The sequence below is a fragment of the Coregonus lavaretus genome (assembly GCF_964263955.1).
Source record: "Coregonus lavaretus genome assembly, contig: HAP1_SCAFFOLD_810, whole genome shotgun sequence".
NCBI lineage: Eukaryota > Metazoa > Chordata > Actinopteri > Salmoniformes > Salmonidae > Coregonus > Coregonus lavaretus.
Window position 1 is genome coordinate 167,324 of NW_028161077.1, and position 14,871 is coordinate 182,194.

The 14,871-nt window shown below is 48.5% G+C and overlaps 1 protein-coding gene across 1 annotated transcript in view; it reads right to left on the bottom strand.

Moving 5' to 3' along the window:
- LOC311121115 (protein PTHB1-like) overlaps window positions 1-14,871 on the bottom strand; it is a gene marked incomplete at its 5' end in the record, with an annotated part of 171,239 nt that overhangs the window by 152,914 nt on the left and 3,454 nt on the right. Inside the window, 4 exons of the mRNA XM_084195646.1 lie at window positions 954-1,137; window positions 1,225-1,309; window positions 10,013-10,187; window positions 12,938-13,051. Coding sequence (XP_084051772.1) covers window positions 954-1,137; window positions 1,225-1,309; window positions 10,013-10,187; window positions 12,938-13,051 — 558 coding nt within the window. The remainder of the gene's footprint in view (window positions 1-953; window positions 1,138-1,224; window positions 1,310-10,012; window positions 10,188-12,937; window positions 13,052-14,871) is intronic.

Genomic DNA, 14,871 nt, shown 5'->3' on the forward strand with positions numbered 1-14,871 from the left:
TAGGGCAGGAAGCACTAGGGCCCTAACATTACCTGAGGGGTAGGGGAGGAAGCACTAGGGCCCTAACATTCCCTGAGGGGTAGAGGAGGAAGCACTAGGGCCCTAACATTCCCTGAGGAGTAGGGGAGGAAGCACTAGGGCCCTAACATTACCTGAGGGGTAGGGGAGGAAGCACTAGGGCCCTAACATTACCTGAGGGGTAGGGGAGGAAGCACTAGGGCCCTAACATTCCCTGAGGAGTAGGGGAGGAAGCACTAGGGCCCTAACATTCCCTGAGGAGTAGGGGAGGAAGCACTAGGGCCCTAACATTCCCTGAGGAGTAGGGGAGGAAGCACTAGGGCTGTACCATTACCTGAGGGGTAGAGGAGGAAGCACTAGGGCTGTACCATTACCTGAGGGGTAGAGGAGGAAGCACTAGGGCTATACCATTACCTGAGGGGTAGAGGAGGAAGCACTAGGGCTATACCATTACCTGAGGGGTAGAGGAGGAAGCATTAGGGCTGTACCATTACCTGAGGGGTAGAGGAGGAAGCACTAGGGGTGTACCATTACCTGAGGGGTAGAGGAGGAAGCACTAGGGCTGTACCATTACCTGAGGGGTAGAGGAGGAAGCACTAGGGCTGTACCATTACCTGAGGGGTAGAGGAGGAAGCACTAGGGCTATACCATTACCTGAGGGGTAGAGGAGGAAGCACTAGAGCTATACCATTACCTGAGGGGTAGAGGAAGCACTAAGGCTGTACCATTACCTGACGGGTAGAGGGGGAAGCAGTAGGGTTGAACCTTTACCAGAGGAGTAGGGGAGGAAGCAGCTGAGGTTGTATCATTACCTGAGGGGTAGGGGAGGAAGCAGCTGAGGTTGTACCATTACCTGAGGGGTAGGGGAGGAAGCAGCTGAGGTTGTACCATTACCTGAGGGGTAGGGGAGGAAGCAGCTGAGGTTGTACCATTACCTGAGGAATAGGGGAGAAAGCAGCTGGGGTTGTACTCCAGTTTCTTCATGAAGCGGATATGCCCGTTGTCCTTTAGGCAGTACAGGTTCCTCTCGCCGCAAACAAAGATGGAGGACGAGGACGGAGAGAAGGAGGGGACACAGAGGTCCAAGGCCTGCTCCCCCAGGACCAGGGTCCACTCAGCCTGAGGGGGACACACAAAGGGTTACACACACACACACACACACACACACACACACACACACACACAGGCAGGCAGTTCTCTTCTCACCGTCAGTCTCTTCCCTGCAGTTTTGCTATGCTGCTCAGCATCCTGTCTGGTCTCTGCGTCTGTGGCCACTGCCAGCGTCTCATACCTGGGTTAGGAACACTTCAGTTTAGACACACACACACACACTGTTCTCACTGGGAACACTTCAGTTTAGATACCACTGAGAACATTGTGTAACACTTCAGAAACACTTCAGCTGGACCCTCTGTCAGAAGCCCCACTGTCATAATAATGACATCACAGACATCCATCTGTGTTATGACAACTGAAGTGAACGCCACAAACCATTATCCAGATACACTAGTTAGCTAGCATCATGCTTTTACATTCTCAAACAATGGCTTTATTAATAGCAGTATCATGATACTGATCTGGAGTCAGTCTACAGTACTCTAGCAGTATGGCATTCATACAATCTGATTTCCAGTAAAAGGCTAGAACTGGCTATAGTAGCTACAGACATCTCACACACACACACAGTCACCTGGCCCCTCGGGAGGGAGCGGGAGAAGGAAAAGCTGCTAAGAATCAGATAATTATATGAAGGGAAATCAGAAGCTGCTAAGCCCTGATGTTTGTGGAGCTGTAAACGACAGGAGACTATTTGCTCTGTCAGGGAGAAAGTCTCTTTCTCTTGCTCTCTCGCTCTCTGACAAAGTAATGGAGGGATGAAAATGTCCAAAGACAACAGCAAGCAGGGCCAAGGAGGAAGGTGGAGGAAGAGGAAACAGGACCTAGTTTGCCGTCACTGGTTGCAGAGGTATAGCAATAGAGTACACTCCTGACAAATGCACATCGAAGAAGTGTTGAAGTGCACTTTGGTTTGCATTCATACATTACTTCTTATCAGCTATAAGAAATCTGCAGGGCTCAATCCTAAATGGATGGGAGAGTTTGGCACCATCTAGCCAAGGCCTTTTAAGGCCAGAGTACTATGGTCAGGTCTGTTGGTGAATGAGCTAGTGTGAATGAGATCTAACACATAGAATCACAAAGTATGTGACTGTGTGTGTGTGTGTGATGATAGAGTCCAAACCTTGAAGCATTTATTATTCACCAGCATGCACACACATATTCAGAGTTCCACAGCTCAGGCCAGCCCAGGGGAGCAGGGAAGGTGTGTGTGTTTACATGAGTAGAAATATGTGCATAATATGCATGCACGGTTGTGTGTACAAAATATATGATCATGTGTGCGCATGAACACACTACCAACACACACCACACATGAGGCTCACATTTAACCAGTGCAATCCACACAAACCCAGTCAACCTCTCCAGGTTAGACAGAAGAGTGTCGCCGTGTCTCAGACCGCCCAGAGAGAGACAGAGTGAGTGTGTGAAGCCAGGCATGGAGGCTAGATGAAGGACGGGATGTGTGTGTGTGTGTGTGTGTGTGTGTGTGTGTGTGTGTGTGTGTGTGTGTGTGTGTGTGTGTGTGTGTGTCACTCAGCAGCCAGCGTGGGACGTCTACAGCCAGAGGAAACAGCCCAGTCATTTATATGAAAGAGGATATCTACCCAATACTGCCCTGATACACACACACACAAAATCAAACCCTCATTCATCAACCCTCAAGCGGAGAGAAAATCAACATTACTGGCTAAACAAACCAAGGGAGCGGAACAGTTCCACTAGCTGACTGATATTATGTAGTATGACACTCAGAGCAAGGCTATCTCTAACTAACATACAGGATTTTCATGACCAAATGTAGCTCTCTTTGTATCTACAGTTTTCTTGACTTTTGATTGTAGATTTGATCAGAAAGTGGAATTCTAGCCCCAGAGACCAAGTCTAGACACAGCAAAGTGTTAACTGGGGCCATAGAGCGCTCCATCCTTGGCAGAATCATTTTTATTAGAATTCATATATACAGTCTGAGAATTGAGGAGAGGGAGGAGGGGGGGGGGGGGGTCAGCGTTTCCGCATTGATATCTCGTCTGGGGAAGCTCTTGATATCGGAGAAAAAATGGATAACAAACAGCTGGAAGGCCGGGTTTCACACACCAAAACACACACACACACTTCCGCCTTTCCCCAATTTCCCTCCGGTTTTAGCAGGAGCGTCAAAAAGGAAAATCCCGGTGTGTGTTTGTAGAGGAAGGGAACTGTGATTATTGTGGCGGGCGATGAGTGGCCAAAGTAGAGGAAAATAAAGATATGGCTTACATGAGGAGCTGTGGAGATCAATGAGTGGAAATTTCATTAGGACGTGAAAATGTTAATTTAGCACCGGGGATAACCAGACTCAGCTGTGGCAATAATCTGCAGTATCCCCTATACACAATTTACACACACACACACACACACACACACACACGCAAAGACAAGCACACACATGCAACGACAAGCACACAGAACACTCTCCCCTATTATTTAAAGATGGTGCAGTGGTTTGTGGTGCTAGGAGGACTAGAAAATGGCCTCCCGTCTGCTGCACCACAGATGTATTTAAAGATCTAGTGTGGAGTAGCGGGCAGGCAGACAGCCTTCAGAGGCGACGAGTACACTTCTTCACCTCACACTCACTTCTTCATTCACTTACTTTCCCCTGAGGAGTGTGTGTGTGTATGTGTGTGTTTTGCAGCGTGTGTGTGTTTTGCAGCGTGTGTGTGTGTGTGTGTGTTTTGCAGCGTGTGTGTGTGTGTTTTGCAGCGTGTGTATGTGTGTTTTGCAGCGTGTGTGTGTGTTTTGCAGCGCGTGTGTTTTTTGCAGTGCGTGTTTTGCAGTGTGTGTGTGTGTGTGTTTTGCAGCGTGTGTGTGTGTGTGTGTTTTGCAGCGTGTGTGTGTGTTTTGCAGCATGTGTGTGTGTGTGTGTTTTGCAGCGTGTGTGTGTGTTTTGCAGCGTGTGTGTGTGTGTGTGTGTGTGTGTGTGTGTTTTGCAGCGTGTGTGTGTGTGTGTTTTGCAGCATGTGTGTGTGTGTGTGTTTTTTGCAGCATGTGTGTGTGTGTTTTTTGCAGCGTGTGTGTGTGTGTGTTTTGCAGTGTGTGTGTGTGTGTGTGTTTTGCAGTGTGTGTGTGTGTGTGTTTTGCGGCGTGTGTGTGTGTTTTTTGCAGCATGTGTGTGTGTGTGTGTGTTTTGCAGCGTGTGTGTGTGTGTGTGTTTTGCAGCGTGTGTGTGTGTGTGTGTGTGTGTGTGTGTTTTGCAGCGTGTGTGTGTGTGTGTTTTGCAGCATGTGTGTGTGTGTGTGTTTTTTGCAGCATGTGTGTGTGTGTGTGTTTTTTGCAGCGTGTGTGTGTGTGTGTTTTGCAGTGTGTGTGTGTGTGTGTGTTTTGCAGTGTGTGTGTGTGTGTGTGTTTTGCGGCGTGTGTGTGTGTGTTTTGCGGCGTGTGTGTGTGTGTTTTGCGTTTTGCAGCGTGTGTGTGTGTGTTTTGCAGAGTGTGTGGGTGTGTTTTGCAGCATGTGTTTTGCAGCGAGTGTGTGTTTTGCAGCGTGTGTGTGTTTTGCAGCGTGTGTGTGTTTTGCAGCGTGTGTGTGTGTGTGTTTTGCAGCGTGTGTGTGTGTGTGTGTGTGTGTGTGTTTTGCAGCGTGTGTGTGTTTTGCAGCGTGTGTGTGTTTTGCAGCGTGTGTGTTTTGCAGCGTGTGTGTGTGTTTTGCAGCGTGTGTGTATGTGTGTTTTGCAACGTGTGTGTTTTGCAGTGTGTGTGTGTGTTTTGCAGCGTGTGTGTTTTGCAGTGTGTGTGTTTTGCAGCGTGTGTGTTTTGCAGCGTGTGTGTGTGTGTGTTTTGCAGCGTGTGTGTGTGTTTTGCAGAGTGTGTGGGTGTGTTTTGCAGCGTGTGTGTGTGTGTGTGTGTTTTGCAGCGTGTGTGTGTGTGTGTGTGTGTGTTTTGCAGCGTGTGTGTGTGTGTGTGTGTGTTTTGCAGCATGTGTGTTTTGCAGTGTGTGTATGTTTTGCAGCCTGTGTGTGTTTTGCAGCGTGTGTGTGTGTTTTGCAGCGCGTGTGTTTTGCAGCGCGTGTTTTGCAGCGTGTGTGTGTGTGTGTGTTTTGCAGTGTGTGTGTGTGTGTGTTTTGCAGCGTGTGTGTGTGTGTGTGTTTTGCAGCGTGTGTGTGTGTGTGTGTGTTTTGCAGCGTGTGTGTGTGTGTTTTGCAGCGTGTGTGTGTGTGTGTGTGTCTGTTTTGTAGCGTGTGTGTGTGTGTGTGTTTTGCAGCGTGTGTGTGTGTGTGTTTTGCAGCGTGTGTGTGTGTGTGTTTTGCAGTGTGTGTGTGTGTGTGTTTTGCAGTGTGTGTGTGTGTGTTTTGCAGTGTGTGTGTGTGTGTGTGTTTTGCAGCGTGTGTGTGTGTGTGTGTTTTGCAGCGTGTGTGTGTGTGTGTGTTTTGCAGCGTGTGTGTGTGTGTGTTTTGCAGCATGTGTGTGTGTGTGTGTGTTTTTTGCAGCATGTGTGTGTGTGTGTGTTTTTTGCAGCGTGTGTGTGTGTGTGTTTTGCAGTGTGTGTGTGTGTGTGTGTTTTGCAGTGTGTGTGTGTGTGTTTTGCAGCGTGTGTGTATGTGTGTTTTGCAACGTGTGTGTTTTGCAGTGTGTGTGTTTTGCAGCGTGTGTGTTTTGCAGCGTGTGTGTTTTGCAGCGTGTGTGTTTTGCAGCGTGTGTGTTTTGCAGCGTGTGTGTGTGTGTTTTGCAGCGTGTGTGTGTGTGTTTTGCAGAGTGTGTGGGTGTGTTTTGCAGCGTGTGTGTGTGTGTGTGTGTGTTTTGCAGCGTATGTGTGTGTGTGTGTGTTTTGCAGCGTGTGTGTGTGTGTGTGTGTGTTTTGCAGCATGTGTGTTTTGCAGTGTGTGTATGTTTTGCAGCCTGTGTGTGTTTTGCAGCGTGTGTGTGTGTTTTGCAGCGCGTGTGTTTTGCAGCGCGTGTTTTGCAGCGTGTGTGTGTGTGTGTGTTTTGCAGTGTGTGTGTGTGTGTGTTTTGCAGCGTGTGTGTGTGTGTGTGTGTGTTTTGCAGCGTGTGTGTGTGTGTGTTTTGCAGCGTGTGTGTGTGTGTGTTTTGCAGCGTGTGTGTGTGTGTGTGTGTGTGTGTGTTTTGCAGCGTGTGTGTGTGTGTGTGTTTTGCAGTGTGTGTGTGTGTGTGTGTTTTGCAGCGTGTGTGTGTGTGTGTGTTTTGCAGTGTGTGTGTGTGTGTTTTGCAGTGTGTGTGTGTGTGTGTGTGTTTTGCAGCGTGTGTGTGTGTGTGTGTTTTGCAGCGTGTGTGTGTGTGTGTGTGTGTGTGTGTGTGTTTTGCAGCGTGTGTGTGTGTGTGTGTGTGTGTGTGTGTTTGCAGCGTGTGTGTGTGTGTGTTTTGCAGCATGTGTGTGTGTGTGTGTTTTTTGCAGCATGTGTGTGTGTGTGTGTTTTTTGCAGCGTGTGTGTGTGTGTGTGTTTTGCAGTGTGTGTGTGTGTGTGTGTGTGTTTTGCAGTGTGTGTGTGTGTGTGTTTTGCGGCGTGTGTGTGTGTGTTTTGCGTTTTGCAGCGTGTGTGTGTGTGTTTTGCAGAGTGTGTGGGTGTGTTTTGCAGCATGTGTTTTGCAGCGAGTGTGTGTTTTGCAGCGTGTGTGTGTTTTGCAGCGAGTGTGTGTTTTGCAGCGTGTGTGTGTTTTGCAGCGTGTGTGTGTTTTGCAGCGTGTGTGTGTTTTGCAGCGTGTGTGTGTGTGTGTTTTGCAGCGAGTGTGTGTTTTGCAGCGAGTGTGTGTTTTGCAGCGAGTGTGTGTTTTGCAGCGTGTGTGTGTTTTGCAGCGTGTGTGTGTGTGTTTTGCAGCGTGTGTGTGTGTGTTTTGCAGCGTGTGTGTGTGTGTGTTTTGCAGCGTGTGTGTGTGTGTGTGTGTGTGTTTTGCAGCGTGTGTTTTGCAGCGTGTGTGTGTGTTTTGCAGCGTGTGTGTATGTGTGTTTTGCAACGTGTGTGTTTTGCAGTGTGTGTGTGTGTGTGTGTTTTGCAGCGTGTGTGTTTTGCAGTGTGTGTGTTTTGCAGCGTGTGTGTTTTGCAGCGTGTGTGTGTGTGTTTTGCAGCGTGTGTGTTTTGCAGTGTGTGTGTGTGTGTGTGTTTTGCAGCGTGTGTGTTTTGCAGTGTGTGTGTTTTGCAGCGTGTGTGTTTTGCAGCGTGTGTGTGTGTGTTTTGCAGCTTGTGTGTGTGTGTTTTGCAGAGTGTGTGGGTGTGTTTTGCAGCGTGTGTGTGTGTGTGTGTTTTGCAGCGTGTGTGTGTGTGTGTGTGTGTGTGTGTGTGTTTTGCAGCATGTGTGTTTTGCAGTGTGTGTATGTTTTGCAGCCTGTGTGTGTTTTGCAGCGTGTGTGTGTGTTTTGCAGCACGTGTGTTTTGCAGCGCGTGTTTTGCAGCGTGTGTGTGTGTGTGTGTTTTGCAGTGTGTGTGTGTGTGTGTGTTTTGCAGCGTGTGTGTGTGTGTGTTTTGCAGCGTGTGTGTGTGTGTGTTTTGCAGCGTGTGTGTGTGTGTGTGTGTGTTTTGCAGCGTGTGTGTGTGTGTGTGTTTTGCAGCGTGTGTGTGTGTGTGTTTTGCAGCGTGTGTGTGTGTGTGTGTGTGTGTTGCAGCGTGTGTGTGTGTGTGTGTGTGTGTGTGTGTGTGTGTGTGTGTGTGTGTGTGTGTGTGTGTGTGTGTGTGTGTGTGTGTTTGCAGCGTGTGTGTGTGTGTGTGTTTTGCAGCGTGTGTGTGTGTGTGTGTTTTGCAGCGTGTGTGTGTGTGTGTGTTTTGCAGTGTGTGTGTGTGTGTTTTGCAGTGTGTGTGTGTGTGTGTGTTTTGCGGCGTGTGTGTGTGTGTTTTGCGTTTTGCAGCGTGTGTGTGTGTTTTGCAGAGTATGTGGGTGTGTTTTGCAGCGTGTCTGTTTTGCAGCGTGTGTGTGTTTTGCAGCGTGTGTGTGTTTTGCAGCGTGTGTGTGTGTGTGTTTTGCAGCGTGTGTGTGTTTTGCAGCGTGTGTGTGTTTTGCAGCGTGTGTGTGTGTGTGTTTTGCAGCGTGTGTGTGTGTGTGTGTGTGTGTTTTGCAGCGTGTGTGTGTTTTGCAGCGTGTGTGTTTTGCAGCGTGTGTGTTTTGCAGCGTGTGTGTGTGTGTGTTTTGCAACGTGTGTGTTTTGCAGCGTGTGTGTGTGTGTGTTTTGCAACGTGTGTGTTTTGCAGTGTGTGTGTGTGTGTGTGTTTTGCAGCGTGTGTGTTTTGCAGCGTGTGTGTTTTGCTGCGTGTGTGTTTTGCAGCGTGTGTGTGTGTGTTTTGCAGCGTGTGTGGGTGTGTTTTGCAGCGTGTGTGGGTGTGTGTGTGTTTTGCAGCGTGTGTGGGTGTGTGTGTGTTTTGCAGCGTGTGTGTGTGTGTGTGTGTGTGTTTTGCAACGTGTGTGTTTTGCAGCGTGTGTGTGTGTGTGTTTTGCAACGTGTGTGTTTTGCAGTGTGTGTGTGTGTGTTTTGCAGCGTGTGTGTTTTGCAGCGTGTGTGTGTGTGTGTTTTGCAACGTGTGTGTTTTGCAGTGTGTGTGTGTGTGTGTGTGTGTGTTTTGCAGCGTGTGTGTTTTGCAGCGTGTGTGTTTTGCAGCGTGTGTGTGTGTGTGTTTTGCAGCGTGTGTGGGTGTGTTTTGCAGCGTGTGTGGGTGTGTGTGTGTTTTGCAGCGTGTGTGGGTGTGTGTGTGTTTTGCAGCGTGTGTGGGTGTGTGTGTGTTTTGCAGCGTGTGTGGGTGTGTGTGTGTTTTGCAGCGTGTGTGTGTGTGTTTTGCAGCGTGTGTGTGTGTGTGTGTGTGTGTGTGTGTGTGTGTTTTGCAGCATGTGTGTTTTGCAGTGTGTGTGTGTGTGTTTTGCAGCGTGTGTGTGTGTGTTTTGCAGCGTGTGTGTGTGTTTTGCAGCATGTGTGTGTATGTGTGTTTTGCAGCGTGTGTGTTTTGCAGCGAGTGTGTGTTTTGCAGCGTGTGTGTGTGTGTGTTTTGCAGCGTGTGTGTGTGTGTGTTTTGCAGCGTGTGTGTGTGTTGCAGCGTGTGTGTTTTGCAGTGTGTGTGTGTGTGTGTGTTTTGCAGCGTGTGTGTGTGTTTTGCAGTGTGTGTGTGTGTGTGTTTTGCAGTGTGTGTGTGTGTGTGTTTTGCAGCGTGTGTGTGTGTTTTGCAGCGTGTGTGTGTGTGTTTTGCAGCGTGTGTGTGTGTTTTGCAGCGTGTGTGTGTTTTGCAGTGTGTGTGTGTGTGTGTGTTTTGCAGCGTGTGTGTGTTTTGCAGTGTGTGTGTGTTTTGCAGTGTGTGTGTGTGTGTGTTTTGCAGTTTGTGTGTGTGTGTTTTGCAGCGTGTGTGTGTGTTTTGCAGCGTGTGTGCGTTTTGCAGCGTGTGTGCGTTTTGCAGCGTGTGTGCGTTTTGCAGCGTGTGTGTGTGTTTTGCAGCGTGTGTGTGTGTGTGTTGCAGCGTGTGTGTGTGTGTGTGTGTGTTTTGCAGCGTGTGTGTGTGTGTTTTGCAGCGTGTGTGTGTGTGTTTTGCAGCGTGTGTGTGTGTGTTTTGCAGCGTGTGTGTGTGTGTGTTGCAGCGTGTGTGTGTGTGTGTTTTGCAGCGTGTGTGTGTGTGTTTTGCAGCGTGTGTGTGTGTGTTTTGCAGCGTGTGTGTGTGTTTTGCAGCGTGTGTGTGTTTTGCAGTGTGTGTGTTTTGCAGCGTGTGTGTGTTTTGCAGCATGTGTGTGTTTTGCAGCATATGTGTGTTTTGCAGTGTGTGTGTGTGTGTTTTGCAGCGTGTGTGTGTGTGTTTTGCAGCGTGTGTGTGTGTGTTTTGCAGCATATGTGTGTTTTGCAGTGTGTGTGTGTTTTGCAGCGTGTGTGTTTTGCAGCGTGTGTGTGTGTGTGTGTGTGTTTTGCAGCGTGTGTGTGTACCTGTAGCTCTCCACCTGTCGTACTGAGGACACAGTGAGGAAGGTGTCAGTGCGGGAGCAGTAACACAGAGGGCCAGGCAGGAGGAAGCCAGGGAGGAAACGGCCAAATGAGTAACTCTCCTGCTCAAAGAACATCAGCATGCCGTCCATGGACTGGATACACAGAGAGTGGTGGTCTGAAGGGAAAGAACAAAAGACAAACGTTACAGGAGTGTTGAATAAACGTTAATTCAACACACATGGTTAGGACATTAACACATGACAACCTGGTGGAATCATACTGGCATCACGGAATCACAGAAAAGTACACACAATGACAGAACATAGACCTGAATGCTGCCTGACTAAATGACTTGTATAATGTTATACGTTCTGTGGAAAAATGTATGTAGCCTACAGTTCTGCTTGACATGTTGTGCTGTAGTGGTGGGTTAGCTGCTCTGTTATGTTGTGTTGTGATGTAGTGGTGGGTTAGCTGCTCTGTTATGTTGGGTTGTGTTGTAGTGGTGGGTTAGCTGCTCTGCTATGTTGTGTTGTGTTGTAGTGGTGGGTTAGCTGCTCTGCTATGTTGTGTTGTAGTGGTGGGTTAGCTGCTCTGCTATTTTGTGTTGTAGTGGTGGGTTAGCTGCTCTGCTATGTTATGTTGTAGTGGTGGGTTAGCTGCTCTGCTATGTTGTGTTGTAGTGGTGGGTTAGCTGCTCTGCTCATTTGTCTCCCGCTGAATCTGATATGTCCATTAACACCTCTTGGACTGAGCAGGTCTGTTCACAGCAGCCTTACACAGCTTTAGGTCTGCGTTCCCTGAGTGTGTGTGTGTGGAGTGCTTGGAATGGCCCACTGAGTTTTATGGCAGAGAAAATCTGAGATGGCTGAGTACACACACACACAATGAGCCATAAAACAGAGTGGCTGTGAGACCAGAGAACTATAATTAGGCCTCTACGTGCTATTAAAAATCACACTCACATCAACGAGGGGTCAGGGAGTACCACCTACAGAGCAGATACACACATACACATTAATAAACACGTGTGGGTGTGTGCGTCACCAGCTATTCTGGTCATCCCCATTTGGTGAGCTGGGCTCAGGTTGGGAGGTCAGTAAAACACTGAAGGACAAGGCCTCTCACACAATTACCCCTCCCTATGTGTGTGTGTGTGTGTGTGTGTGCGCATGTATGGTGTGTGTGCATGTGTCTTCTCTCACGCTTGTGTGTGGGTCTACGCCCATACTAAAGATATAAAAAAACTGCTCTTCTAGCTCTGTAAACCATTAGTACAGCACTTCTAACCTTAGCAGAGACATATAGAGGAAACCACCCCATTCTAATAGCATTAATAGAACATGCTGTTATACAGGTTTTGCCCCAAGGACAAAGCACAGAGGCTGGCAGGACAGAGCAGAGCAGTTCAGTGGTTCTTTGGGCCTTGGTTCTGGGTGGAGTTGGGCTGGGGTGTGGGCCAGGTGTTGCTTAGAATGGCCTACGCTGTGTGTGTGTGTGGCCCGATTCGGACCCAAACCCAGCCCAGCCCAGCCATTAGGGCTGTATTAGTACAACACTGCTATTACAGCGCCTACAGTCATTCTATGGTCGGGAACTATTATGGGCGCTCACATTTGGATGTGTACACACACTCATGCACACAGAAAACACACACACACAGACGAACAGATACACACACTCATTTCAGATGAATACACTCTCTCAGATGACAAGCGTGTACGGTGGTGTGTAGGAGCTGATTCCACAGGCTGTGCTGCTCCCCGGTGGTGATGTGTGGTAGTGTAACCCTGGAGCAGGATTAGAGTTGAGATCCTCTTAGCCTCTTATTTATAGGAACCTCATTGTAATCCACGCTCTCTCTACACTGACAGGAGAGGCACAGAGAGACACGACTATACTGAGAGTGTGTATGTGTGTGAGAGTGAGTGAGAGACTCAGAGTAAGAAAGAGAAGGAGAGAAATGGAAAGGGAAGAGGATACAGAGAATAGAGAAAGGATGTGAGAGAGAGAGAGAGAGCAACAGAGTGAGAGGAAGTTAATGGGAGTGTGTGTGTGTGTTTGCGCAAATGGAAACTGGCATGAATGAAGGAGTCCATAAAGCTATAAAAGTCTATGAAATGAAGGAAGGGTGAAGAAGAGTTCAGGGGTTAATGAGGAATGTTAGAATGCCAGGGGGAGAGAGGATGGGGGGGAAGAAATCATCCCTCAAGGGAAATATATATATGGCTTGTACTCAACGATTATTTTGCCTTTGGGAAAAAGGAGGGGAAAGCCCTTGACTCTGCAGCATCCAAGAAACGCAACGACTCCCTTCCTAAACATCTCCAAGTCTCCTCACACACACGTGCATGCACACAAACCAGACCAGTGTTTAACTGAAGCCCTTTTAGACATGGGAAGACCAATAATAAAACAAGGGCTATATTGTTGAGGTGTGTGTGTGTGTGTTCAGGGGAGCACGTGTTTGGATACATGTGCTCTCCCATTAATGAATTGCCTGTCGTCTCTTGTCTGGGGCTTGGGTCCAGATTTCAGGAGTGTGTTCACGGCAGGCTAAAAGAGAGCTTCTGTAGTTGACCTGACACAACCTTTAAAGGACACACACAACCTAACTTACTACACATACAAATACACCCAAACATCCACACGTGTGCACATGCATACACACACCCATGCACACACTGATCCAGTCACTGCCATCCAAATAAACCTGCACCAGAACACCAAGGGTTCCCCTCCACACAGAATGAGTCATATTCTACACTTATAGCTCTGTGGTCATTAGAAATGAAAGGGCAGTGAATTAACCCAAAAAATGGAAAGAGTGTGTGTGTGACTAAACTGTGTGTGACTAAACTGTCAATGCATATCTGTTACATGTGAAGTGTTTGAGCTGGTCATGGGGGCGCTGTGACGTGTTACCTGTGACCCCTCCGAAGGTTCCATAGGTCATGTTGCAGGCGGTCCTCTGGAGGTTGTGCTCATAGACCCGCTTGAGCTGATACTGAACCCCATGCTCCACATTACCAGCAGTACCTACGGTAGAGACAGTAGAGAGAGGTAGAGAGAGAGACCATAGAGAGAGAGAGAGAGAGAGAGACGGTAGAGAGACAGTAGATAGAGGTAGAGAGAGAGAGAGAGAGAGAGAGAGAGAGACGGTAGAGAGAGACAGTAGATAGAGGTAGAGAGAGAGAGAGACCCTCCATATTAATATTTATTGTCACATATCATTACTATGTCCTATGGTTAAATCTGCAGAGCGAGAACTAGAAGAACGGGAGCAAACTGCCATAGTATCAAATCAAAATCAAATCAAATCTTATTTGTCACATTCTTTCGTAAACAACAGGTGTAGACGAACAGTGAAATGCTTACTTACGGGCCCTTCCCAACAATGCAGAGAGAAAAATATAGAACAAATAATAACCCGAGGAATAAATACATAATGAGTAACAATAACTTGGCTATATACACGGAGTACCAGTACCGAGTCGATGTGCAGGGGTACGAGTTAATTGAGGTAGATATGTACATATAGGTAGGGGTAGGCAACAGGATAGATAATCAACCGTAGCAGCAGCGTATGTGATGAGTCAAAACTGTTAGCGCAAAGAGGGTCATGCAGATAGTTAACCAAATAGCTACCCGGACTATTTAGTAGTCTTATGGCTTGGGGGGTAGAAGCGGTTCAGGGACCTGTTGGTTCCAGACTTGGTGCATCGGTACCGCTTGCAGTGCAGTAGGTATCAGAGAGAACAAACAGTCTGTGACTTGGGTGGCTGGAGGTCCTGGATGGCAAGGAGCTTGGCCCCAGTGATGTACTGGGCCGTACGCACTACCCTCTGTAGTGCCTTGCGGTCGGATGCCAAGCAGTTGCCATACCAAGCAGTGATGCAGCCAGTCAAGATGCTCTCAATGGTGTAGCTATAGAACTTTTTGAGGATCTGAGGGCCTATGCCAAATCTTTTCAGCCTCCCGATGGGAAAGAGGCGTTGTCATGCCTTCTTCACGACTGTGTTGGTGTGTCTGGACCATGTTAATTCCTGAGTGCTGTGGAAACCGAGGAACTTAATGCTCTCGACACACTCCACTACAGCCCCATCGATGTGGAAGTGGGTGTGCTCAGCCCTCTGTGTCCGGTAGGCCAAGATCAGCTCCTTTGTCTTGCTGACATTGAGGGAGAGGTTGTTGTCCTGGCACCACACTGCCAGGTCACTGACCTCCTCTCTATAGGCGGTCTCATTGTCATCAGGCCTACCAGGCCTACCACAGTCAGCAAACTTAATGATGGTGTTGGAGTTGTGCGTGATCACGCAGTCGTGGGTGAACAGGGAGTACAGGAGGGGACTAAGCACGCACCCCTGAAGGGCCCCGTGTTGAGGGCAAGCGCAGCGGATGTGTTGTTACCTACCCTCACCACCTGGGGGCGGCCCGTCAGGAAGTCCAGGATCCAGTTGCAGAGGGAGGTGTTTAGTCCCAGGGTCCTGAGCTTAGTGATGAGCTTGGTGGGCACTATGATGTTGAACGCTGAGCTGTAGTCAATGAACAGCATTCTCACATAGGTGTTCCTGTTGTCCAGGTGGGAGAGGGCAGTGTGGAGTGCATTAGAGATTGCAGCATCTGTGGATCTGTTGGGGCGGTACGTGAATTGGAATGGGTCCAGGGTGTCTGGGAGGATGGTGTTGATGTGAGCCATGACCTTTCCAAGCATTTCATAGCTACAGATGTGAATGCTACAGGGCCATAGTTATTTAGACAGGTTACCTTGGCATTCTTGGGCACAGGGACTATGGAGGTCTGCTTGAAACATGTAGGTATTACGCACTGGGTCAGGGAGAGGTTGAAAATGTCAGTGA